The 27581-nt window shown below is 45.2% G+C and overlaps 1 protein-coding gene across 2 annotated transcripts in view; it reads left to right on the top strand.

The window, feature by feature from the left end:
* Positions 1-22487, top strand: part of MED30 (mediator complex subunit 30) — a 29915-nt gene extending 7428 nt beyond the window's left edge. For both annotated transcript variants that reach the window (XM_054020030.1, XM_054020031.1), the window contains exons 3-5: positions 281-439; positions 7188-7298; positions 22004-22487. In XM_054020030.1, the coding sequence (XP_053876005.1) occupies positions 281-439; positions 7188-7298; positions 22004-22099 (366 nt within the window). In that variant the 3' untranslated portion in view covers positions 22100-22487. The remainder of the gene's footprint in view (positions 1-280; positions 440-7187; positions 7299-22003) is intronic.
* The last annotated feature ends 5094 nt before the right edge of the window (positions 22488-27581 follow it).

Raw genomic sequence — 27581 nt, 5'->3', positions numbered from 1 at the left:
GTAGAAAAACATCCAAAAATATTTAATAAATTTCAATTGGCATTTCTAGTCTATTGTTTAACAGTGTGATTAATCACTATTAATTTTTTAATTGCAGTTAATTTTTTTGAGTTAATCGCATGAATTAACTGTGATTAATCGTCAGCCCTAGTAAAAAAGAACTTTTCATAAATACTTAATTTTAGTTAATGGGCTAGAAAGGTTTTTTTTTAGTAACTTGTTTTTGTTTTGTTTTTATTTTGTTAACCATTTTCCTTTTTAAATTGTTTGGCTTTTTAAGCTACCAAATGGTGTTACTTATCATACTGGGACGTACCAAGACAGATTAGCAAAGCTGCAAGAACATCTCCGTCAGCTATCAATACTCTTCAGGAAACTGAGATTAGTCTATGACAAATGCAATGAAAACTGTGCAGGGCTAGATCCTGTACCCATAGAGGTAAGTATTTACTTTGATATGCATGATTGGTGGGTCTGATTTTTATTGTTTATTTATGTTACAGTAGCACTCATTCCTTCAGATTGCTTGTTATACTCTGCTGTTGTCTCTGATTTTAAACGAGACCATAAACCAGTGATCCCCAAACTTTTTATTTTGTGGCCTTTCTTACCCATAATGGAACCTGTCCACCCTCTCCTCCTGGAACCATGGTTGGGAGCAGGACCGGCGCCACCGTCAGGAGCCAGGACCAGGAGCAGAGCTGCAGTTGGGGGCCAAGAGCAGGGCAGGGGGCGGGGCTGGGAGCCAAGGCCAGGACTGCAGATGTGGCCGCAGCCGGGAGTGAGGCCATGACCAGGGCCCTGAGGCTGGGGGCAGAGCGGGGCTGGGTGGCACTCCCTCCCCACCCCGTGGGGGCTGTCCTGAACCCCACCACACCCCCCACCCGATATGTTCCTCTGATCCCCCCCGAGGGGGATGCGCCCACCAGTTTAGGGACCATTGCGCTACATTCTTCAGGGGACAGATTGTCATTTTGTGGAGCTGGTTGAAATTTTGGTTTTTGTTTTTTTAATTAAAAAAAAAATAGAACTACATTTTTTTTCATTTAGATTGAATGAGGTTTTTTTACTTTTGGGAGGATGAAAAATTTGAAACATTTTTTTAAATGAACTTATATTTCATTTCAGATTTTGGAGTAGTCTTTGTCCAGTAGAAATAAAGGAGAAAAGGGTTTTTTTTGTTTTTGTTTTAAAAAGTGGGAGAGAGAGAGAGACAAATTGGAGAAAAGCTTACTTTCTGTGTGTCTTTTTTTACACTTTTCCAGGGGAAAGAAATACATTTGGGTGGAAAAAAAATTAGAGTGGAGATTTTTAGCCACTACTTTCTCTCACATTTTTTCTTTTTCCAATTATTTTCCAGTGGGGAAAAAGTGAGGGGAAGAACACTGGATGGAAAATCCTTTTTCCATTCAGCCAAAAGTAAACAGAAAACCTGAGAGAAAATGAGAGTTTCTCCTTGATTTTTTTTAATCTTCGTCAAATCTACCTTTTTCTCTTTGAAATTTAGACACGCCCTACTTAATGTGAGTTTACTGTATAGCACAATGGGGCGCCTATCCTCATAGGGCCTCTGGATGCTATTGCTGCTGCTGTTACTACTACTACTAGATTTTTGGATTTTCTACAGTTTAATTTAAACATGGTGTTATATGTTTTAAAATGTTCACTAAACAGCGACAAAGAAATATAGGAAATTTAGGATCAGACCTGTGGTCCATCTAGACCAGTCTCTGACAAGATTACCACCTGCTTTAGAGAAAAGTACATGAAACCCTGCAGCAGGCTGTTATGGGGTAATCTGCTCCATGGAAAGTTTCCTCCCAACCCCCGATGGATGGAGTTGTCTTATGCCCCGTAGCATGTAGATTTATATCCTTTTTGGAGTTTGTTTATGGGCTTTGGGGATTTTTTGTAAGCATTTCCTGTAATATATCTGGGTATTTTGTGGTCCATATTAATGTCCAGTCCCTTTCTGACTCCTTCTAATCTCATGGCCTCAGTGATATCTTGTGCGATGAGTTTCATTGTGCTTTTTGTGGAAGAAGTTTCTTTTTATTGGTTTTGAGTTTGCTACCTTTGAGTTTCATTTTGTTCCTCTTCTTGTGAATTATGAGACAGGGTGAATAGAAGCTGAATCTACTAGACCAGTGGTTTTCAAACTTCTTTTCTGGCAACCCAGTTGAAGAAAATGTTGATGCCCATGATCCAGCGGAGCTGGGGATGAGGGGTTTGTGGCGTGGGAGGGGGCTCTGGGCTGGGGCAGAGGGTTGGGGTGTGTGGGGGCGTCAGGGCTCTGGGCTGGGGGTTCAGGCTCTGGGGTGGGGCTGGGGATGAGGGTTTTGGGGTGCAGGAGGGGGCTCTGGGTTTGTGGGGGCTCAGGGCTGGGGCAGGGGATTGGGACATGGGGTTGGGGTGCGAGGTTATCTCAGGCAGCTTCCAGTCAGCAGCTCCGCAGGGGTGCTAAGGAAGGCTTCCTGCCTGTCCTGGCACCGCAGACTGTGCTGCACCCCGGAAGCAGCCAGCAGCAGGTCTGGCTCCTAGCCGGAGTCGTGCAAGCAGCTCCACGTGGCTCTCGCCCGCAGGCATCGCCCCCCAGCTCCCATTGGCTGGGAATGCCGGTGCTCAGGGCAGGGGCAGTGCGCAGAGCCCTTTGGCCCCCCTGCCTAGGAGCCGGACCTGCTGCTGTCCACCACTGGGGCACAGCGCGGTGTCAGAACAGGTAGGAACTAGCCTGTCTTAGCCGGGCAGCACCGCCAACCAGACTTTTAACGGCCCGATCGGCGGTGCTGATCAGGACCGCCGTGGCCCAATGCCGTACATTCGCGACCCGCAGTTTGAAAACCACTGGACTAGACCATTCACTATTTTGTGTCCCTTTGTCATATTCCCTCATAGGACCTTTAATTACCTTCTATTATGAAAGTGAAAAAGTATTGTTGGTACACACAGTATCTTGAAGAGGTAGAATTTGGGCTGAATATAGCAAAATGGTATTGCATTGGTGAATGCAGAGAAATTGTCCTCAGGTTCAAAAGGAAGTGTGTGTGTTAGGTCAAGCTCTCTTCCAGTTCCCAGATTTCTATAACTAACATTCCATCAATAAACCTAGATTAAGAAAAGGTTGCGTAACCATAACTCTGTCGCCTTGTGCATTGCTTTTGGTATAGTCTCTAATGACGTACTAATACAATATTATTAGAGCAACAAGGATGATTAAAGGTCTTGAGAACATGACCTATGAAGGAAGGCTGAAAGAATTGGGTTTGTTTAGTTTGGAAAAGAGAAGACCTGAGAGGGGACATGATAGCAGTTTTCAGGTATTTAAAAGGGTGTCATAAGGAGGAGGGAGAAAACTTGTTCACCTTAGCTTCTAAGGATAGAACAAGAAGCAATGGGTTTAAACTGCAGCAAGGGAGGTCTAGGTTGGACATTAGGAAAAAGTTCCTAACGGTCAGGGTGGTTAAACACTGGAATAAATTGCCTAGGGAGGTTGTGGAATCTCCGTCTCTGGAGATATTTAAGAGTAGGTTAGATAAATGTCTATCAGGGATGGTCTAGACAGTATTTGGTCCTGCCATGCAGGCAGGGGACTGGACTCGATGACCTCTCGAGGTCCCTTCCAGTCCTAGAATCTATGAATCTATTAATATTATGTTCTACACTATTTTTTATATTAATTTAGCTCCCATCCTGCCACTGATTCCATCAGAATCAGTTGCAGGATTCTGGCTTTCAACTATGTGTGCAGCATCTTGGGGGAAAAAAAAATTCTTCATTTTTGCTATACTCTGTTTTCATTGGCAATCTTTATTTACTTAAATGTTTTAAAATAAATCTCTCTTTAATTTATATACATTAATATAGTTGGTTTCTTTGTACTGTGCAACTCCTTTTCAGCCAACAGATCAGTATGTGAGGCAATTAACTATGAAGCTGGCCTAACTACAAACTTCCTTTGCCTGAATTTCCTGAATGTTGAGTGCTGAACTGTTCAATTTGAATGTTCTTAGTCACTTTTATTAAAAAATTGCATTAGGTTTAGAGATAAAAGAAATTTCATAGTGTAGTATATTTGGCTGCAAGCTACCAGAATGCCTTTTCCTTGCCCTGCAGGGTATTAAAGGAAGCCCTCCTCCAGAGAACCTTAGTAGCTAAGTAGCTTCTTCCTTATAGGATGCAAATATTATAAATCATGCACTTTCATTACATTTTCACTGTACAGCTTAGATTCACATATGCAGTTTGGATTTCATTGGTTGTCCACTTTAACAAGATTAATGAGAATTCCGTGCAAAATGTATTTCACATGCATGAAATTCAATTTTCAATGGGTTAAATCCAAACTAGTTTTCACCAGTGTATTCAGAGGTGGTAATTCTAAAATGAGGACTCCTACATACCAACTTTAAACTTCCTACCCGCATCCATTTTACTCCTAGAATTGTTAAAAAAAAAAAATTACATTTGATTTCTTTTTTTTTAATTGGGAATGTCTGAGGAAGATGGAGGTTCCACTCTTGTACTTTAGAATACATTTAATGTCTTTGCTCAACTTAAAAAAATAAAAAACTCCCTTAAGCAGAGACCAATCCCTGCAAAATTATGGTACAAAGGGTAAATATTTCAGTAAGTTATGAATGTCTGAAAATGGGTTAGGATGGAAATTATCATGCTATCTGAGGTATAACAGATATATTTGGACTGCATAAATAATTTAGTATTCATGATTTCTCTTCCTTTCACATTCCCTCAGCATAAATGGTTCAGTTTCCAATGTAGCTGAATAACAGATGAATGTGAATTTGATTGAGAACCTAATCCTTAACCTTTGTCTTCTCCTTGCATGTTTCCAGTAATTACTGATTACAAGTACTCCTGTTCTTTTTGCGGATACAGACTAACACGGCTGCTACTCTGAAACCTACTAATCTTAGTTTTGTCTGTTCTCTGTTTACGTTTAAGAGGATCTTATTCTACTAGCAGCTTCATCTTTTCTCAGTGCCTGCTGTTTGAGGACTCAGACATTGTGTTGACATGTATAAGGGTTCCAAATTCTCAATTTTTTTCAGAAATGGAAGTTTAAAGAAGCCAACAATGGACTGTGTGCCTTCACATACGGGTTTCATTAACTCTAAGATCTAATTCTAAGCTGTTGTAGGGTACTGCTCTTGAATCAGAGTAGTATTTTTTGCTACTCAGAAAAATACTCTTGTCTATAATTTTTATATGCAGATTGGTTGGATTTTCTTTTAAAGGAAGGATATAGGTGTTAAAGTTCATTTAGGACTGCTTCATCAGATTTGGGGTTCAGACTGTTTCTCTTTACAGTGGCAGTTTGTAGGAAATGATGAAACATGGGTTTTTTGATCTGATCACAATGGAAATTTTTTAAGACAAAATTCATATTTGACATATTTTCCTGTTAAGATCTTTCTATTTGAATCAACCTATAATGGTCAAAAATACAAAGACATCATGATATAGACTTCTTAAAATATTAAAGGCTAGATTTTCCCTGTTTGTAAACCACAACCCATGTTGAGGCCTGCATGAAGTTTCAATGGTCCAAGCATAGGTCTGTGAGGCATTGTACCTACTTGAAGCACAATACCCCTCCCTGGTGTAGTGGGGGTGGTAGGGGTGCTGGAGCCATTCTGTGGGCCTTTGTGTCGGGGGTGGGAGGAGGTGGTTGAGTAAGCTATGTCACCACCACCTCCCTTTAGGGCAATTTGCACTTCCAGAGAAAGCCGTGATGTCTTTGCTCTCTTATGCACCTATCCAAAGGCTAAGGACAATCTGGCACTAATATAGCACACCTGTAAAAAGAAACTTTCCTTCTTATCCTCTGTCTGCCTCTGTTCCTCTTTCCCTCTTCTCCCTTACTCCCCCCCCCCACACACACACACACAAAAGAAAACAAAGGAGTGGTTCAGATTAAGAACTCTGTATTTGCATATATTCCCATGCAGAGCTCCCATTGCCCACTGAAGGAGAGCTGTAGGGTTAGAATATTTTAAAATCTGCTTCTTATGTTTTTTGATTCTGTAAAAAATACTGTTTATAAGCTTGACAGTATTAAAATAATAATACTAAATAGTCCTTTACAAACATATGCTTCAGATCAGGAAACGTGTTAAGATTTCTGTTTAATATATTTAAACTACTGAGAGCAGAGATTTATAATGGAAACGACATTGGCACTGAAATGCTTCATTTTGATTGTATTGCCATAAATGTACGTGAGAAGTTTATTTTGGCTTATTTTGGTTTATTAACTCTGGAGCATACTATGGTTCTCTTCAAATTTTTAGCATACATAGCTGTCATAACTATAAAGGGAAGGGTAATAGCTGTCCTGTGTACAGTACTATAAATCCCTCCTGGCCAGAGACTCCAAAATCCTTTTCCCCGTAAAGGGTTAAGAAGCTCAGGTAACCTGGCTGGCATCTGACCTAAAGGACCAATAAGGGGACAAGATACTTTCAAATCTTTGGGGGGGAAGGCTTTTGTTTGTGTTCTTTGTTTGGGAGTGTGTTCGTTCTCGGGGACTGAGAGGGACCAGACATCAATCCAGGTTCTCCACATCTTTCTAAACAAGCCTCTCCTATTTCAAACTTGTAAGTAAATAGCCAGGCAAGGCGTGTTAGTTTTCCTTTGTTTTTCTCAACTTGTAAATGTACCTTTTACTAGAGTGTTTATCTTTGTTTGCTGTACTTTGAACCTGAGACTAGAGGGGAGTCCTCTGAGCTCTTTAAGTTTGATTACCCTGTAAGGTTAATTTCCATACTGATTTTACAGAGATGATTTTTACCTTTTTCTTTAATTAAAAACCTTCTTTTTAAGAACCTGATTGATTTTTCCTTGTTTTAGATCCAAAGGGGGTTGGAACTGATTCACCAGGAGTTGGTGGGAGGAAGGAGGGGAATGGTTAATTTCTCCTTGTTTTAAGATCCAAGGGGTTTTGGATTTGTTTTCACCAGGGATTTGGTGAGGGTTTTTCAAGGCTTCCCAGGGAGGGAATCCATTGATGGTGGCAGCCGAACCAGAGCTAAGCTGGTAGTTAAGCTTAGAAGTTTTTCACGCAGGCCCCTACATTTGTACCCTAAAGTTCAAAGTGGGGATCTCAGTCCTGACAATAGCAAAAATAGTTTTTTACTTGAACTCTAACATTTGGTTCACCTTCATAGCAACTTATTCCATATGTTGAAGAGGATGGATCCAAGCATGATGATCGAGGTGTTGCCAGCCAGCTTCGTTTTGCTAGTGAGGAAAGAAGGGAAATCATGGAAGTAAATAAGGTAACAAAGTTGAGATTGACTTGCATAACGCAGAAAATATGTCGCTTTGTCCATGTGAAGCTTGTATTACTAGATTGCTCCATAAAATGCAGTGTGTTTGCTATTTGGCCCCAAGTAACAAATAGTTCAGTCGTAAACATTTCCTGTATATCAGGATTTCAGCATTCTCCATCATTCAGCAATTTTTGATTTTGTTCTACTGGGTGATTGCAGAACTAAGGCACCCCAACAATGGAAATTATGTTGCTCTCTAGTGTTTCCTAGCCAGTGCTGTGAGATTTTCATAAATGACATACATTTGGATTTGCACCTAGTAGTTCTGGTTAGTGTTTGGAGAGTAGATTGGGATGAGATCATAGTTGGGTTCTCTGTGGTTTTGAGGCTTCTCCAGGAATGCTGGATAGCAGAATGTATATACAATGTAAGATGTGAAAATATTATCAGAATTATGTTGTGGATTAATAACGAACTTTAGAGCTGCTACTCCAACACCTTTCATGAGTAATAAATTCCTTGTTTGAAGGGGGGAAAAAAGGGGGTCTGCTTTTTGTATTTTGAGAAATTGAAGAAGAGCTTTTCTTTTGTCAAGTGTAGCATTTATGAAACAGTAACTGGTTCAAGCGAAATGTATCAGATATGCTAAAGATGCTGTTAAATTTTCAGTCTGAATGGCAGGTATAGTTACTAATTAAAATTTTATTCAAATCTAAAAAAAAAAAAAGACCAATTAGCATTTACTACAGTGTACAAAGGTTACTAAAATATGCAGCATCAGTAAAGCACAAGTAGTTGGTCCTTCAAATTGTAAAACATAAAGATAGGATTAATTAAATGTTTGAAGGGCTGGAATAGACATATGTGTAAATACTAAGTAGAAAGCAGTACAGGTATATGTAAAATAGACAGAAAACAACCGAACAAAAGAAGTATCTAGATTCCAAGTAATTAAAAGAAGTGGTATAGAGAAATACCAGAAAATCCACTGAAAATATTTCTTTGATGTTTCAACTTCTCAATTCCCAATTAGAGAGGGAAAGATATTACATAAAACCCTATATTTACCCGGAGACAGCATGTGAATTGAGAGAAAAGCAACTGAAAGCTTTCCTGTTGTATTTTATCTTCTTACGTTTGATGTAGCGGGATTGTATATATTAAATCCTGTATAATGTTATACTGTGAATTTATGCACATTTATTTGCAATCTTTAACTGTTAATAAACATAACTGTCTGTATTTACTGTGTTTTTGATAGTTTTATGACATGTTTTTACCCTTGTTGTTTTACTTGTATGCAAATTTGTTTTTTAAACCTCCTTGGCATGATCTTGTGGAATTTCATAAATGTTTAAGCTTTCTTTTAACAAAATAAGTTAATAATAATAATAGAAATGTAGGACTGGAAAGGATCTCGATAGGTCATCTAGTTCCGTCCCCTGCACTGAGGCAGAACTAAGTACTATATCTAGATCTCCCTGACAGGTGTTTGTTAAACCTGTCCTTAAAAACCTTTAATGATAGAGATTCCACAACCTCCCTAGGTAATTTGTTCCAGTGCTTAACTACCATTATACTTAGGAAGTTTTTCCTAATGTCTAACCTAAATCTCCCTTGCTGCAATTTAACCCCATTACTTCTTGTCCTGTCCTCAGTGGATAATGAGAGCAATTTATCATCCTCCTCTTTATGACAATCTTTTATGTACTGGAAGACTGTTATCCTGTCCCCTCTCAGTCTTCTGTTTTCCAGACTAAGCAAACCCAATTTTTTTCAATCTTTCCTTGTAGATCATATTTTCTAGTCATTTAGTCACCTTTGTTGCTCTCCTCTGGACTTTCTCCAGTTTATCTACATCGAAGTGTGGTGCCCAGAACTGGACACAGTACTTCAGTTGAGGCCATATCAGTCCTGAATGGAAAAATTACATCCAGTGTCTTGCTTGCAACACCCCTGTTAATACATTCCAGAATGATGTCTGCTTTTTTGCAATGGAATTACATTGTTTACTCATATTTAGTTTGTGCTCCAGTATAACACCTAGATTCTTTTTTTCAGTACTCCTTCCTAGACAGTCATTTCCCATTTTGTTTTTGTGCAGTTTATACTCCTGGGGGAATTCTGCACCAAAAAATTAGAAATTCTGCGCACAATATTCTTCTTCGAGTGCTTGCTCATATCCATTCCATTAGGTGTGTGCGCGCCGCGTGCACGATCGTCGGAAGATTTTCTACCCTAGCAACACCGGCGGGTCGGCTGTGGAGCCCCCTAGAGTGGCGCCTTCATGGCGCTGAATATATACCCCAGCCGACCCGGCGCCCCCTCAGTTCCTTCTTACCGCCCCTGACGGTCGTTGGAACTGTGGAGCGCTGCTTAGCTGTTCTCCACTCTCCCTAGCTTTGTTGGTTATTAGTAGTTATAGTTATAGTGTTTATAGTTAAATAGTTAAATAGTTTTAAAAAAGTTGTTATAGTTGCTCTAAGTAGCTCAGGGGATTAAGGGGGTCGTCTCCCCCTTTCTTCCCCGGCCGCGGGGCCGGGCTCATGCCCAACGCTCCCGGCTTCAAGCAGTGCGCCTCCTGCGCGAAGCGACTCCGGCACCGAAGCCGTTGAGTCCGGTGCAGATAGCGTCTCCACCGAGGCCGGCGGTGATACAGTGCCTACCGTCGACTCCAGAGACCTTCGCGGCGGCGAGAGACTTAATAGCTCTCACGGAGCCGGCACCGCCTCAACCACCGGCACCGACTGCACCGCTGACTCGCCCGGTCCAGTCGAGGGGGAAACCTGCCTTGATGCGCCCTCCACAAGGACTGGAACCTCGGCACCGCTCCAGGTCCCGAAGCAGGTCCCCACGCCGCTCGCAGTCCCGGCACCGAATATCGTCTCGGCACCGGTCGTACTCGCGGCCAAGATCTTCTTCGCGGTACCGCTCTACGTCTCGGCACCGATATGATCGTCGGCACCGATCAACGTCGAGACGTAGCTCTCGGCACCGCTACGGTCGACGCTCGACGTCGAGAGGCCGCTCCCGGCACCGGGCATACTCCAGGTCCTCGTCGAGGTCCAGATCCGACTCCCGGCACCGACGAGGTCATCGGCACCGGTCGCGGTCCCGGCACCGATCGCCGGCACCGCGTGGAGATAGAACATCCCCGGACCGGCACCGTGCGGCACCGCATCCCACGGGATTCGTCTCGACGCACTCGGCACCGCCATGGCCATCGAGATCGGTGTCCCGCTCCTCTGAGGAAGTATCGAGATCGGCATACCCCCCTCAGGGTCAAGCCGAGGAGCAGGACATAGGCCATTGGCAGGAGGTAGCAGAGGACCCTGCTCATGGCCCATCTCACTGGTCGTTCTGGACCCCGTGGGCGTACCATCAGGCGCAAGGGGCTCCAATTGCGTCGACCTCTCGCTCCGGTCACTCCGTCAGAGGGGCCCCGGAGTCCACCATCTCTCGGCCTCCGCCAGGGGGCATGGAGGCCTCTGGGTCCGCACCACCTGACACCCTGGACCCAGGCACAGGTGATGCTTCAGCCCAGGAACAGGGAGACCAGGACCAGCCCTTGGATCCTGTTCCACCGGAGGCATCTTCCTCTTCTTCTCCCGATGAGGCAGTGGCGGGCACATCGTGCACAGGCCCGCCTCCAATAGATCTTCGGGCTCACCAGGATCTTCTGCGCAGGATGGCCCGTAATATGGACCTGCAGGCGGAGGAGATAGTGGAGGTTCACGACCCGATCGTGAATATCCTTGGAGCGGATGCCCCATCGAGGGTAGCGTTACCCCTGATCCGCACGATTCAAATGAATGCGGATACGATATGGCAAACTCCTGCCTCTATCCCACCCACAGCGAGAGGGGTGGAAAGGAAATACTTTGTCCCGTCTAAGGACTATGGGTACTTGTATACCCACCCCCAACCGTGTTCACTGGTGGTGGAATCAGTGAACGCACGAGAGCGCCACGGCCAGCAGGCTGCAGCGCCTAAATCAAAAGAGGCTAAGCGGCTCGATTTGTTTGGCCGTAAGGTTTACTCAGCCGGAGGGCTACAACTTAGAGCAGCGAACCAACAGGCGCTGCTGAGCCGCTACAGTTTCAACTCCTGGAACTCTATGGGGAAGTTTAAGGAGCTGATTCCCCAAGAGTCCAGGGAAGAGTTTGGAGCCATGGTAGAGGAGGGCAAGAAGGTGGCTCGGACCTCCTTGCAGGCCTCCTTGGACATAGCAGACTCAGCTGCGAGGACCCTGGCTTCGGGTATCGCTATGCGTAGGATCTCCTGGCTTCAGGTCTCGGGTTTGCCTCCGGAGCTGCAGCAAACCCTACAGGATCTCCCCTTTGAGGGACACGGATTGTTCTCAGACAAAACGGACTCTCGCCTGCAGAGCCTAAAGGACTCGAGAACAATCATGCGCTCCCTGGGGATGCATGTTGTGGGCCCTCAGCGCAGGCCATTTAGGCCGCAGCCTCAGCGCTTCTACCCCCCCCCACCTCGTCAGAGACAGGACTCGGCCAGGAGGCGAGGGCGAGGTGGTAGAAGAAGGTGGACCGGCCCTCAACCCGGCCAGAACCAGGGGCCACCTAGACCACCTTCAGGCCCCAGGCAAAACTTTTGAAGGTGCGGTCGAGGACGGCGCCCCAGTCATCCCCCAGGATCCAACCCCCTCCTTTCGGGATCGCCTCTCCCACTTCCACCGTGCTTGGTCCCTTATAACTTCGGACCGTTGGGTCCTCCGCATGGTGGAGAGGGGATACGCTATCCAATTTTCTTCTATCCCCCCCTCCCACCCCCCTTCCCCGTCCCTCTTCAGGGACCCTTCTCACGAGCAACTTCTTATTCAGGAGGTTTCTACGCTCCTGGCCATGGGGGCCATAGAGGAGGTTCCGATAGAGTTAAGGGGCAGGGGATTTTATTCCCGTTATTTCCTGATCCCCAAGTCCAAGGGAGGTCTGCGGCCCATCTTGGACTTGCGCGGACTCAACAAATTCGTAGTAAAGTTGAAGTTCCGCATGGTCTCTTTGGGGGCCATTATCCCTTCCCTCGATCCTGGAGACTGGTTCGCCGCCCTCGACATGAAAGACGCATACTTTCACATCTCAATTTACCCACCTCACAGACGCTTCCTGCGATTCGTGGTAAACACAGTGCACTACCAATTTGCAGTCCTTCCCTTCGGCCTATCCTCGGCCCCAAGAGTGTTCACGAAATGTATGGCTGTCGTGGCAGCATACCTTCGTCGGCAAGGGATACAGGTGTTCCCGTACCTAGACGACTGGCTGGTACGCAGTCGCACCAAGGAGCAAGTTCAAGCTCACGTCCACATAATAGTGCACACATTCAACGAGTTGGGCATCCTACTCAACAAGGACAAATCCACTCTAGAACCTACCCAGAGAATAGAATTCATCGGCGCAGTTCTAGACTCCAGACGTGCACAAGCCATCCTGCCAGACAACAGATTCGGCACCATCACGAGCCTCATTCAAGGGCTCCAGGCCTTCCCAACGACCACGGTGAGGTCGTGCCTTACCCTGCTGGGTCACATGGCTTCCTGCACGTACGTAACCAGGCATGCCAGACTTCGGCTTCGCCCACTTCAAACCTGGGTGTCATCAATATACCGTCCACATCGGGACAGTCTGAACATGGTGGTCACGGTCCCGAACTCGGTCCTGGCCTCCCTCACCTGGTGGCTAGATCGCAATGTGGTCTGCGAGGGGATACCATTTCACGCCCCACAACCCTCTCTGCACCTGGTCACAGACGCTTCATCTCTGGGTTGGGGCGCCCATCTCAACGAACACCATACCCAGGGCCTGTGGACTGCATCCCAGCTAGCCCTGCACATCAATGTTCGGGAACTGATGGCGGTACGACTGGCGTGCCAGGCATTTCTCAACCTCCTACGTGGCCGATGTGTGTTAGTTCTCATCGACAACACCACGGCCATGTTTTACATCAACAAGCAAGGAGGAGCACGTTCGTCAATCCTATGCCAAGAGGCCATTCGCCTGTGGGACTTCTGCATCGCCCACTCAATCCACCTCACGGCATCGTTCCTCCCTGGAGTCCAGAACACTCTAGCGGACCGACTCAGCAGGTCCTTCCAGACGCACGAGTGGTCTATCCGTCCGGACATCATACATTCCATCTTCCAGAGGTGGGGGTTTCCCCAGATAGACCTGTTTGCATCCCGAGACAACAGGAAGTGCCACGTGTTCTGCTCCCTACAAGGTCGAGCTCCGGGCTCCCTCTCGGATGCGTTTCTCCTTCCCTGGAAAGACCACCTGTTTTACGCCTTCCCTCCGTTTCCTCTGGTCCACAAGGTACTGCTCAAATTGCGCAGAGACCAGGCACAGGTAATTCTGGTCGCTCCAGCGTGGCCGAGACAACATTGGTACACCACACTGTTGGAACTCTCGGTTCAGACACCGATCCCGCTTCCGTTGTATCCGGATCTCATCACGCAGGACCACGGCCGGCTGCGTCACCCCGACCTGCAATCACTCCACCTCACGGCGTGGCTGCTCCATGGTTCACCCAGGCAGAGCAGCAATGCTCGCACTCTGTCCAACAGATTCTGCTGAGCAGTAGGAAGCCCTCAACACGCACCACGTACCTGGCCAAGTGGAAGCGGTTCTCCTGTTGGTGCGAACAACGAGCCACGTCCCCGTTGCAGGCACCCATTCCTCTCATTTTGGAGTATCTCCTCTCCCTAAAACATCAGGGGTTGGCGATATCTTCAATTAGGGTTCACCTGGCCGCTATATCGGCCTTTCACCCAAGGGAACTCGCGTCCTCGGTATTCTCTAACCCGATGGTCGTTAGATTCCTCAAGGGCTTAGACCGGATGTACCCACAACAACGTCAGCCCGTACCGACGTGGGACCTCAACCTGGTTCTCTCCAAGCTCACAGGTCCTCCATTCGAGCCACTGGCCACCTGTTCACTTCTGTACCTATCCTGGAAGACAGCCTTCCTCGTAGCCATCACCTCAGCAAGGCGCGTTTCTGAACTCAGGGCGCTGACATCTGAGCCCCCTTACACAGTTTTTCATAAGGATAAAGTGCAACTTCGTCCACATCCTGCCTTTCTCCCTAAGGTGGTTTCGCCATTTCATATCAACCAGGACATATTTCTCCCGGTCTTTTATCCCAAACCGCATGCCACTCGCCAGGACCAACGTCTGCATTCCCTGGACGTAAGAAGGGCCCTGGCCTTCTATATTGACCGCACAAAGCACTTTAGAAAGACGACGCAGCTCTTCGTTGCAGTGGCCGACCGAATGAAAGGCTCACCGGTCTCCTCACAGCGCCTATCCTCCTGGATTACGTCTTGCATCCGGACTTGCTATGACCTGGCAGGTGTCTCAGCACCGCACCTCACCGCTCACTCCACGAGGGCCCAAGCCTCCTCGACTGCTTTCCTGGCACATGTTCCGATACAGGACATTTGTAGAGCGGCGGTTTGGTCATCAGTCCACACGTTTACAGCTCACTATGCACTAGTGCAGCAGTCCAGGGACGATGCTGCCTTCGGATCAGCGGTTTTGCACACGGCAATGTCTCACTCCGACCCCACCACCTAAGTTGGGCTTGGGAGTCACCTAATGGAATGGATATGAGCAAGCACTCGAAGAAGAAAAGACGGTTACTCACCGTTGTAACTGTTGTTCTTCGAGATGTGTTGCTCATATCCATTCCAAACCCGCCCCCCGTCCCCACTGTCGGAGTAGCCGGCAAGAAGGAACTGAGGGGGCGCCGGGTCGGCTGGGGTATATATTCAGCGCCATGAAGGCGCCACTCTAGGGGGCTCCACAGCCGACCCGCCGGTGTTGCTAGGGTAGAAAATCTTCCGACGATCGTGCACGCGGCACGCACACACCTAATGGAATGGATATGAGCAACACATCTCGAAGAACAACAGTTACAACGGTGAGTAACCGTCTTTTTTAAAATTTTGCAAAATGCTGCATATTTTATTTGTCAAAATAACACAATATAATCATGCCAGTTTCAATTATTTTGATAATTTATTTCAAAATATCTGCCAGCAAGTATGTCTGTAACAATACAGACCAAAAAAAACCCCGATTATGGTAGGGTTTTTTGTTGTTGTTTGTTTGTTTGACAAATAGATTCCTTACTAGGCATATTAATACAGAACTTTGAGTAATTCGTTTAAATTACAATACAGAACTGTATTTCCTGCACCTGTCAGAAGCAACGCAAAGGCTTGGGGGGGAGTCGGGTAATGGAGGAGCTGAAGGAGAGGGAAGGAGCCTGGAGTGAACTTGGAGGGTTGTTGGGTGTGGGTGATGAAATATAGTACAGGTTTTTTTGGGTGGGGAGAGTTGAGATTGTTAGGGAATTGGGGATCCTCCCCCATGCAGACCCTGGCTGACCCCAAGCCTCTCCCATTCAGTCAGGCACGTCTGCCTCTGTCCCTGTATTCCCCATCCCCATGGGTCTCTGCAGCTTCCTCCCCCATCTTCGTGCCTCAGTTTGTCTCCCACTAGCCATTCTGAACCTCAGTCTCTGACACCCCCCAGCAGCCATGTGAGCCCCACTCTGTCCTAATCTGACTCTGCAGGCAGGTTGCTGTGATGAACTTCTACTCCTGGTGGAATTCTCTGCCACTGGGCATGCACAAGATTCCCCCCCACACACACACACAGAAAATACATTCTGCCCCAGAAGTGCTGCAGTTTCACCTTTTGCCCACCAGAGGCTGCTGTGGTGCCAGAACAGCCAGATGCATTCATGCTGCTAACTGTTCTGGTGCCACAGCAGCCTCTGGTGGGTGAAAAGCAGAACTGCAGCACTTCTTGGGCAGAAATGTATTTTCTGCAGGGAAGAAAAAATTCTGCAGGACACATGAATTATGCGTGTCCGCAGTGGTACAGAATTCCCCAAGGAATAATACAAGGGGGTCAAATTAAGTTGGCACAGACAACCTTAATTGTGGCATTTCTTAATTTTTGAGTGTTTGACTTTGTAACTTTACCATTCTTTGAATAGTTGTTTATGTAATATATTTATTACCCCACAACTCCCTTCTACACATAATGATGTAAATCTCTAAAGTCAAAAGCTGGACAAAGCAAAGGAGGAGGCCTGCCCTACTTCCCACATTTCCTCAAGGATTCCACTCAAAAGAATTTTTAAAAGAAGAAAGTAAAATTGCCTAAGCATCCTGAACTTGTTCTTACCTAAACAGAAATATTAATTTTTCTCTAACATCTGTTTTCCTAGTTTAAGGGGGAAAATAAAGGTCACTGTAACCTTAGCAGGAATTTGCAGTCACTTTTTCAAAACGTAATTGTAGCATAATTTAGTGGTCAGAAATACCCCTAATGCTCATGAAGGGAAAGAGGAAGTAAGTTATTTGCACAATAGACTGCTATATAGCAAGACAGACGTTGTTTCTTTAGTTCTGTTGAAAATGTTTGCAAGTAAAATGCTGATAATAATGAAATTTAACACCATTATCTGTACTTACTAAGCTCAGATGCAATCCTTGGTTGAACAGCTGCAGGGCCTGGTTATGGCTGTGGGAAAGTATCTATGGGCACAGAGATAAGGAGAATGTTGCAAGCAGGGACATTATTTGCCAGTTCACAGATTACCATTGGTGATATTGAAATTGCAGTAGTGATTCTGGAGTATCCAGCCTACCCTTTGCTCCTCTGACTCATGAAGCCGTATTCTGGCCACCTTGATAGCACCAAGGAAAGAATCAGTTACCAGCTCAGCAGGTGCAGAACAATTGTTAGTGGTTTTGATAGATTGAAGGAGTGCTGGCAGTGTTTACTTACTAGAATGGATCTCAGTGAGGAAAAATATCCTTATAGTTATAGTTGTCTCTTGTTTCCTGCATAATATCTGTGAGGCAAAGGAGGAAAAGCTGCGGCTAAGGTGAAAGGCAGAGGTGGAGCAGCTGTCTGTTACTTTGAACAGCCAGACACAAGGGCTGTTACAAGAGCTCACCATCGAGCTATGCAGTTGAGGGAGGCTTTGAAAAGGCATTTTCATGGTCATCCACAGTAATGTTCATGCTGGACTGTTCGCTGGACCTGGAGCACTGGATGCTGCTAGGAGTTGAGTAATGATTGCTGTACATTTACATGTATTGTGTGCTTTGAGTAATGTTGTGTATTTTGCAATATGTGTTGTGAACTAATAAAGATAATTGTTTTTCTCCAAAAATAGAAATTTATTAACTGGCAAAAACAGTGCAGAAAAACAATGTGTAAAAACCAATAGGCAGTGCAAAAACCATCAGGCAGAGCAATACAAACTATAAACATAGATTAATGGAATGGGACTTAGAAATTGGAAAGGCAGAAAACATTTCTGTCCATTTCAGTGCACAAATGTAGTTTGTTGTGGCCATAAGTACACAAATTATGATTCTTGCAGGTCAGTATATGTGAAGCTGTGGTTTTCCATGCTGGGGTGATGGGGTAATGATGTGGCCCATGATGTCATGTGGTAAGTTGTAGGGCATAGGGAGCAGCAACTATGGTGTTCTCCAAGGACTGCAAAGGGTGGAAAGTCTCTGAGATATTTGGACCTGTAGATCAACCTGGGTCTGGAGCATTTGGGTTTGCTGCCTGAGAAGACCCATCATGCCCTAGTGCATCCCACTCTCCTTTTCCTGCTGGGACCTTTGGGTCTCTCTCCTGTCCACTCTTTCCTTCTCTAGGCAGTTTGCCATTTTGGCCTTCTAAGCCCTTTGTTCATGGTCTGATGCAGCACTAGCTTGCAGGACCTTGCAAAACACATCCTCCCTAGTGCTATTCTTTCTCCTCATCAGGATCAGGCATTGTGGGGGAGTGGAGGAGGCACTCCTCAAGGCTGCAATGGCAGAAGCTGCTGATAAAAACAGACAGATGTATCATTGGGTTTACAGTCACAACGGAAAGGAAAAGATAAGGGAAGGGAGTTTTGAAACTTATTCCCATAAAATTTTTTTAAAAGAGACACTTATTGACACTTCAGCTTTGGAGCGCCTCTGCACAGCACCGCTCTCCATTCCCAACCATGGTAAGTATAGCCCTCCAGGAGTGGTGGGGAACGGAAGGAATTTTGGTTGCACGAAGCAATAAAATTTCAGTTCCTGTTTCATGGATAAAAGTATAGGGCAACAGCACTGAATATTGGCACTATTTTCCATAGGTGGTGGTGGTGGTTTTAGCAGATATCTGACTCCTGAGGTTAACAAAGGCACAAAGAACAAAGCTGCTACTGGCATTCTGAAGCCACCCGGCTTTGTATGCCACTAGCCTGTTTACTGCAATGGTGCCAGCCAAACACATCGTGGAATGGGTTGGGAAAGTGTCCCATCATGGAGGAAGAAATAAGGCTTTCATCCATAGATACGTTCAGGAGAGGATTGCAGAGTATCTACATGAAAGTTTCATCAAGATCTCTCAGGAGGATACAAGGGATATCCTTATATACATAAACAAGTGCTCTGCATGCCTGTTCCCCCCCCAACCCAATAGAGGAATGAAAAGCAGATGCCAACTTTATCTCTGTTGTACTTCTGCCTCTTCTTGAATGAATAAAACAATGGAAAGTCTACACCTGAGTCTTGTTAACTTGGGGATAGACCAAGTGCCATCTTTAAACATTCTAGGGAAAAATGAATGCATGTGCCTTCTCCTGCACCATGCTTATCTGTGCTCAGCTGGTGGGATTAGCTAGACTGGGGTAGAATCTCGAACAGGTCCTGGTTGGAGCCCTCACCACCACCTCTCCCTCCTCTTCCTCCTTGCTGTTCATGGCAGGGATCTGTCTCTTCTGAGGTATCCATGTTCTGTGGGATCCTGGTGCAGTCTCTGCCAAGAATGGCAAGCTGCTTGTAGTAAAAGCAACAGGTCTGCAGCTCGGCACCATATAGATTTTTGGCCTCCCTTGGCCTTGTGGTATGACTAGCAACATTCATTCACTTTTGCATGGTGCTGCTGTTGTACCCCTTTTGCCTGCATTCCGTCTACAATCTTTTTCGAGATGTCTATGTTTCTATGTCTTTGTTCCCCGTGCCATTTGGGGAGCTGATTTTCCTGCATTGCTATAATGAGGCATTTACACCAGCAGGAGACAAATTTGAGTGTAGACATATGCACAAATATATTGACATAAGGCAGCTTACATCAACCTAACTTTGTACTATAGACCAGGCCTTAGAACCATCATCCTTTACACAGAAAGGATAGAGGGAAAATGGAGGGAAAGGGCTTCACTACACATCCACCTGCAGGATAGGAAGCTCTGAAAGATGTGAAGTGGCCCATTCATCTCAGTATGATGTTCTCAACCAAATGAAAACCCCGCATTGCAATGAATACAATGTGAAGCAATGGCTCTGAGACATGTGTTCTCATTCTCCTCCTGAATGCTCTAGAATCTGTGATATGGATGAAGTATACCCTTTCTCAGCTTCCCACCCAAAGAGGCAGGACTATCCCAGATCTTGACTTTCGGGGGGAGGGAGTGAAAAGGAGGAGGGCAAGGAGGAGGCCTCAGATCCTCCCAAAATGGCAACACCCCCAGAATGGCTCACGTAAGGGGGAGGGAAGCCAACCCCTGTAGATGGACATGGCCCATGAAGACCCTGACACTCATGGGGGGCAGTGGGAGGGCCTCAGACACCCCCAAAGGCTCTAGGCCCCCCAAATCCCAGTTCATAGGAGAAGGGTTGGGAGCGGGGCCCAGACCCCCTTACAGGGGCAAGAGCCTCCCAGATCTGGGCATTAACACATCGGAAGGAAGAATGTCCCTGTCCCTAGTCTTCCCCAGTCTCCCTGCCAGTCACCCAAACTTCCCTCAGCTGAGCCCCCAACCTCTCTCCCCTCCCCTATCACCCATCCCCATTTATCCCCCTCCTCATAATCCCTTTTCCCCTCACTGCAGCCCCATTACCACTTTAGCGTGTTCCCCCACTGCTCCATCCCCTAATTACCTCTCCTCCCCTCCCCCAAGACTCTGGGGGACACAAGGGGTTGGGGTGCACTGGCAGAGCGGGGGAGTGCAGAGAGTTCTCAGGTCAGGCTATGCCTGCTACTGTAATGAGAGTAGATGGTACTCTCTGTGGCTCATCAATCCCACTACCTTGTGAGAACCCTGGGAGGGCATAAGGCTAAGGGAGCAACCCCTGACAGAAAAGCTCCACTGCCTTGTGGGTGAATTCGGGAGAATGTAAGGCTATGAGAGTAACCTGAGACAGGAAACCCAGAGTGGAGCCCCTAAGGCGGTCAGGTACTGACATTTTAGTATCTTTCTGGGAACTCCAGATTGGGTACCGGATGTATTGGTTCTTCCTCTCCTCTGGATTTTACTGGTGACGCCAAGAGGAGTATCCTGATGCATGGACGGTCAATGTAAACAAACTGTCTCACGGCCTGCCAGCAGATTACCCGGACATGCCGCAGGTTGCCCACCACTGGTTTAGAGGCTTTTGTTACAACCCCTAGGTATGAAGTCCTTTTTGCCTCAGACTGTTTTTTTCTAGTTGACCAGTCAGGCGGTCTAAGGTGATACCCCTGTGATGGTGGAGTATCTACACTGATGGGAGAAGCTCTCCTGTTGGCATAGATAGCATTTTCACTATGCACTACATTGGCACAAATGCAGCACTATAAATATAGACAAGCCCTGATTTTGCTGGTCACCTAATCCCTAGACTGTGCACATCAGAATCTAGAATGAATAGGATGCCCTATTTGCTGGCCTGCACATCAGTTGTAAATCAGGGTTGAGGTGCTTTGGGAGAGCTGTTGAAAAAACTTGAACAGCTCTTTTCCTCAAACCATGCCTAGTTCTGACTACCTCAGAATTACAAACCCCTCGGGAATGGAGGTTGTTCGTAACTCTGAAATGTTCGTAACTCTGAACAAAACATTATGGTTGTTCTTTCAAAAGTTTACAACTGAATACTGACTTAATACAACTTTGAAACTTTACTATGCCAAAGAAAAATGCTGCTTTTAACCATCTTAATGTAAATGAAGCAAGCACAGAAACAGTTTCCTTACCTTGTCAAAAAATTTTAAACTTTGCGAAATCTTTTTAGTTTATGTTTAACGCAGTACTGTACTTTCTTTTTTGGGCAGGTGGGGGGCGGAGGGGGGGGGTCTCTGCTGCTGCCTGATTACATACTTCCGGTTCCAAATGAGGTATATGGTTGTCCGGTCAGTTCATTAACTGTTGTTTGTAACTCTGAGGTTCTACTGTACTATTAATCCACCACTTTTCTAAGCACTCAATTTACACAAAATATGCTCGCATAAATTTACCTGTTCCCCCTAGACCTTTTAACTAGTTCAGACTGTGCAGTTTTTTCTTCCTACAGAAGCAAGCTTTTGTTGCTTTAAGGGCTTTGCTAATATCTTCTGATGCCCACAATCACTCAATTTTTAAAGGAGCTTGTTTGTGGTGTGAGAGACAAGGGTTCTGACCAAAAAACTGTTTTGAAAAGAAACAGTATTCCTACAGCACTCCTTAATTCCTGGTTTTTCTAATCCTCTAAGAGTACATTTTAAAGAGAGCATGGCATTCAGTTGATGATAAAGGGAGCATTGGTGTGTGAGAATAAACCCCTGTGCTACATTATGTAGTACGATTTTTTTTTTTTAATTGAAATTCCAATTACATAGTCTGGGCTTGATCAAACACCACTTGATAAATTCTTTCTTTTCACAGAAACTGAAACAGAAGAATCAGCAGCTGAAGCAAATTATGGATCAATTACGGAATCTCATTTGGGACATAAATGCCATGTTGGCAATGAGGAACTGAACTATGATACAATTTAACTATTTTTTGTAATTATGAAAATAGACTTTCTTTATTTGTTTGAAAATACATAATTTCTTTTTTCTAAAAAGCCATTCATTTTCCCCTCTCCTAATCCCACTGGTATACAAAACTCCTTTAATGTTACTATGTGGTTTCTTTTGTGATATTTAAATGTGTTGGTTCTGTTTGTGTAAACAATTCATCATGTCATTTGTATACACAATAGAAAGTCATTTGTGTTTACTACAATAAGCTTCGTAACCTGTAGTTGGCATTTGGTTAGCATTCCAATTCCGCTGATATTTTTTTTTTTAAGCTGACTTCAAAACTTGTGTTTTGAAATACATTTCTCAATGTTTAAACAAATAAAGCTTTTGTTTAAAATATAGTCAGTATTCAAATATGTTCAATGTATTTTCAATATTTTCAGTGGTCTGTAGTGAAAAGCACTCCGGTGGGAAAGAAGGTGATGTAAGTGATACAAAGGAAATTTAAACTAAAGGATTATGGTTCTGATGTAAGTAATAATAGGATCCTAGGATGATACATAATGGGAACATAGGAATTGCCATGCCAAATCAGATGGTTAGTTCATTTTGTCCAGTGTTGTGTGTCTGACAGAGGACAGAACTAGATGTTTCAGAGCAAAGTGCAAGAAGCCACATACGAAACAGTTCTGAAATAACCTGCCTTTAGGGGATTTAGTTTCCTCTTAATCATTGTTCTTAACTAAAGAGTTATACATCCTGAAACAAACATTTATGTCTCTGATTTTTATCTTGTCTACTGTAACGGTAGATGTTCTTATTATCCTTTATATATGTCTAATTTTCTTGAATCCTTCTAAGCTCTTGAATTCAGTGTGTCTGTGGCATTGAGTTTTACAGCTTTATTATGTAGTTTGGTTTAAAGATAGTATTTCTTTTTATCAGTTTTAAATATATTGGCTTTCAGTTCATTGGATAGCATTCTTGTTCATATATTATGAGAAGGGGTAACCATGAGTGCCTGATTTCTTTTCCTGTATATCATTCGTTATATCTTTATGCTGTCTCTAAACTGAACACTTACTCTTTTCAATCTCTCTCTATGGAGGTCTCACCATTCCTCATGTTTTATCCTCTTCTCTGAATCCCTCCACCCCCATTTTTTAAGATGAGGTGACCAACCAGAAGTTGAATGCAGTATTCCAGGTGAGCCATGTATTGTATAATGGAATTAATATACTTCTACCTGAGTATTTTGGTTGCTGCTATTGCCTGTTGTGCATTGAGCAAATTTTTCATTAAATTGTTCAACATGACCTCCATGTTTTTTCCCTAAGTGGTTACCATTCATTTAGAAACCAGCAATGTATGTGAGTAGTCCATTATCTTGCATTAGTCATCACATTTCATTGGTATTTGTGCTGCCCATTTGCCTAAATTGGTTGGGTCACTCTGGCATTCCTCACAGCTCTTCTCTAGTCATAAAACTATCCGATTCTTAAATAATTTTGCATCATCCACAGATTTTGCCATTTAACTGTTTACCCCCTTTTCCAGACCAATGACTATGTTAAACAATATGTTCCCACTGCAGATCATTAGGGCACCCTACTGTTAATATTTAGCCAGGTTGAAAACTGACCATTTATTCCTACCCCATCTCATAGACGGGTTATACTATTACTTTACTTTTCATCTCGTGTCTAATTAGTTTCCTGAATAGGCTCTTGTGAAAGACTTAGGCTAGGTCCACACTACCTGCCCGATTTGGCGGGTAGAGATGGATCTTCTGGGATCGATTTATCGCATCTCATCTGGATGCGATAAATCGATCCCAGAAGCACTCCCACGTCGACTGCGGAACTCCTGCTCGCCGAGAGGAGGAAGCGCGGTCGACGGGGGAGCTTGCCTGTGCCGCGTGGACCCGCAGTAAGTAAACTTAGTTCGATCTAGGAAACATCGACTTCAGCTACGCTATTCTCGTTTCCTAGATCGATCCCCTGCCCCAGTATGGACCAGCCCTTAGTCAAAACCTTTTTGAAGTCCGTATATATCTACCAGCTCTCCTTTATTCATACTTCACTGATACACTCAAAGAATTCCAGTGGATTAGAAATTTCTTTACAGAAGCTGTACTGCTTTGTTCTTACATCATGTGCAAGGTGTCTGCATCTGACTATCTCAGCAGAGGGTTCATTATTTTGTCCTTTCCTCTCAGTAGATGATGCCCACCACTAAAGTTCTTTATTTCCTGTTTCAACCAATTTACCTCGTACTGGAGGTAAGACCAGGATCATCACCAGAATCTTTTATTTTTTTTTTAACTCCATTCAATTTTTTCAATAGCTCAGTCACTTCATTTTAAAATTCCTTCAGAACTTTTGGATATATGCAATTCAATCTTGGTGGCTTGCTATCCATTTGTTTCAGTCTCCTCTTTCATTACCTAAAAAGCAGAGGTCTAAAGTAGGCATCTTCCCAACCTCAGTGTTGAAGGCTGTTATAGATATATCATTTAGGTCCTCTGCAGTTTCCTTTGCTGCCTTAAGCACGTCTTGACTAGGGAACAAAGCTGAGTTTAGTTCAGGTTTAGCTAATGGAAGTTATAATCTAGTTTGACCTGCTGTAGTAAAGCTAGTGGTTTTGCCCTATATCTACATTAGGAAAAGTGGTCAAATTTAGATCAGCTGAGCTAGTTCATGTTAACTAAACACACAAATTCATGCAAGTTTCCTAGTCTAAACAAGTCATTAGTTGCTCCCTTTACTCCTCCTTTGGTGTCTGAAAGTTTATAGATAGCAGGTGCCCAAACTGTCTTGTCTCTGGACTCGCAAATTCAGTGGACACACTGATTGGATTTTGGTTCAGATTAATTTATTTTTGATTAGAGGCCTAATTGGAAGTAATGGTGATCTAATAATATGCCAGATACCTCAACAGACCAATATTGCTGCTCATCTCAGCTGAGCGAGGGTGAGCTCTTGGTGATGATCTGGAGTCGTACCAAATATAATGGAAAGATTGTCTGCCCCTGGACACTCTGCTGTTGCTGTACTGTGAAAAAAGGGCAAAGCTAGTGAAGATCCTCTTCAGAGTAATAGAAAGAGAGTTGCAAATGGGTGACACTGTTTGGGCCTCTCTAAAAAGTGCACGCTCTAGTCTACACCTTGCTTCTAATTTATGGTGCAGTAGCGCTTTTTTTCCAGTTGCTTCGGTGAGTGTGTGGGCATGACTATATACCCATTAAGTGCACAGCAGGGTGGTGCACTGTAGATTTGCACCCTGGCTCACTGCACTCTAAATCGCTATTTAGACAAACCCCCTGTGTGTTTGTGGGTCCATGTAATGGAGTAGGAAGGGAGAGTGTGACAGGGACTGGTCCACTCACTGCTCAGCAGCACCACCTTGTGGCTCATCTGGGGAATTAGCTCTGGCACTTGGTCTGACACCCCTTCCCACTGTTACTCAATCAGTCTTTCACTTCACTCATTCTGTAGCCTCTCATGCAGCGCTTTCCTCTCCATAGCTTAGCCCTCCAGCCAAATCACATTAAAGTCCTCTCCCCTTCCAGAGTAATACAAGTTCTTTGAAGCAAACTGTCCCAGGCAATTCGCTGCCTGGTCTGGGCCACTCACCCAGTGGCTGGTAGGGGAACCCAGGCCCACCCTCCACTCCAGATTCTAGTCCAGGGACATTCAGCCCAGAAGGTCTGGGCTTTTCCTCTCCAAGCCCTTACTGCTCCTTCCCTGGACTGCTTCCTACTCTGTCCTTACAGCTTCCTGCTCTTACCTCTTCTACCAGGGAGTGCGACTGCAGGTTTCCTCCTACCAGCCTGCCAACTTCCTCCCTTTATAGATCCTGCCCAGCTCCTCCCCCCAGCTGAGCTTAATCTGCCATTAGGCCCTAGCCCTCCCTAGGTTTTCTCCAGGTGCAGACTAAGGTTAATTGGCCTAATTTACCCCTTCAGGCCTTGTGTGGGATGGACACTCCATCACAGAGACCTTTTCTTTGTGTTGTTGCCGATAGAAGGAGAGGAATTCACAATGGGTGTAAAATGATGCCACCAGTGTAAGTGAGAGGGGAACTCTCATTTGGTGGTATTTTATACTCACTTTGTTATTGGTGTAAATGACTATAGGACAGGGGTGAGCAAACTGTCTGGCCCGAGAGCCACATCTGGGAATAGAACAGGGATGGGCAAACCTTTTGGCCGGAGGGCCACATCGGGGTATGGAAATTGTATGGCAGGCCGTGAATGCTCACGAAATGGAGGGGGGGAAGGAGTGCGGGAGGTGGTGAGGGCTCCGACTGGGAGTGCGAGCTCTGGAGTGGGGCCAGAAATGAGGAGTTTGGGGTGCGGGAGGGGCTCTGGGTTCGGGGGGGTGAGGGCTCAGGTGGGGCTGGGGATGAGAGGTTTGGAGTGCAGGAGGGTGCTCCAGGCTGGGATTGAGAGCTTTGGAGGCGGGAGGGGGATCAGGGCAGGTGGTGGGGGCAGGGGGAGAGGCTCAGGGGTGCAGGCTCCAGGCGGCGCTTACCTCAAGCGGCTCCCAGAAGTAGCGGCATGTTCCTTCTCTGTTTTCTACGTGGAGGCGCAGCCAGGTGGCTCTGCACGCTGCCCCGTCTGCAGGCATCACCCCTGCAACTCCCATTTGAGCGCCAAAGGGGGGCCATGCTGCTGCTTCTGGGAGCCGCATGGAGCGGCCCCCAACCCTGCTCCTAGGCTGGAGTGCCAGAGTGGGGCAAGCCCCAGACCCCGCTCCCCAGCGGCAGTTCGACGGGCAGCTTAAAACAGCTGGTGGACCGGAACCAGCCCACGGGCCATAGTTTGCCCACCCCTGCTATAGGAGATGCAGAGTAGTGGAGACTAAGGCCCATTATGGGTGACTGTGATTGCATTTTTGTTAAAATTTCCTTGAAGCTAGCTGGATTCTTTTTTGTGGTAGGTAAACAGTAAAAACAGCCTAATACAGGAATAAAAGTGCAACAGAATGTTAGGAACCATTAGGAACAAGAGAGAGAATAAGAAAATATCATAATGCCACTCTATAAATCCATGGTACATTCACACTTTGGATACCCCCCATCTCAAAAGAAATATATTGGAATTGGAAAAAGTACAGAGAAGGACAACAAAAATGATTAGGGATATGGAACAACTTTCATATGAGGAGAGATTAAAAAGACTGGGACTGTTCAGCCTCAAACAAGAGATGACTGAGGGGGGATATGATAGAGGTCTATAAAATCATGAATGGTGTGGAGAAAGTGAATAAGGAAGTGTTATTTACCCCTTCACATAACACACAAATCCGGGATCATCCAATTAAATTAATAGTCCATAGGTTTAAAACAAACATGAGGAAGTACTTCTTCATATAACACAGTCAACCTATGGAACTTGTTGCCTGGGGATGTTGTGAAGACCAAAAGTATAACTTGAGTTCATAAAAGCATTAGATAAATTCATGGAGGATAAGTCCATCAATAGCTATTAG

The sequence above is a fragment of the Malaclemys terrapin genome, chromosome 2 (genome assembly GCF_027887155.1).
Source record: "Malaclemys terrapin pileata isolate rMalTer1 chromosome 2, rMalTer1.hap1, whole genome shotgun sequence".
Classification (NCBI taxonomy): Eukaryota; Metazoa; Chordata; order Testudines; family Emydidae; genus Malaclemys; species Malaclemys terrapin.
Note: the sequence above shows the minus strand (reverse complement) of the source record. Positions and strands in the feature narration are given on the sequence as shown.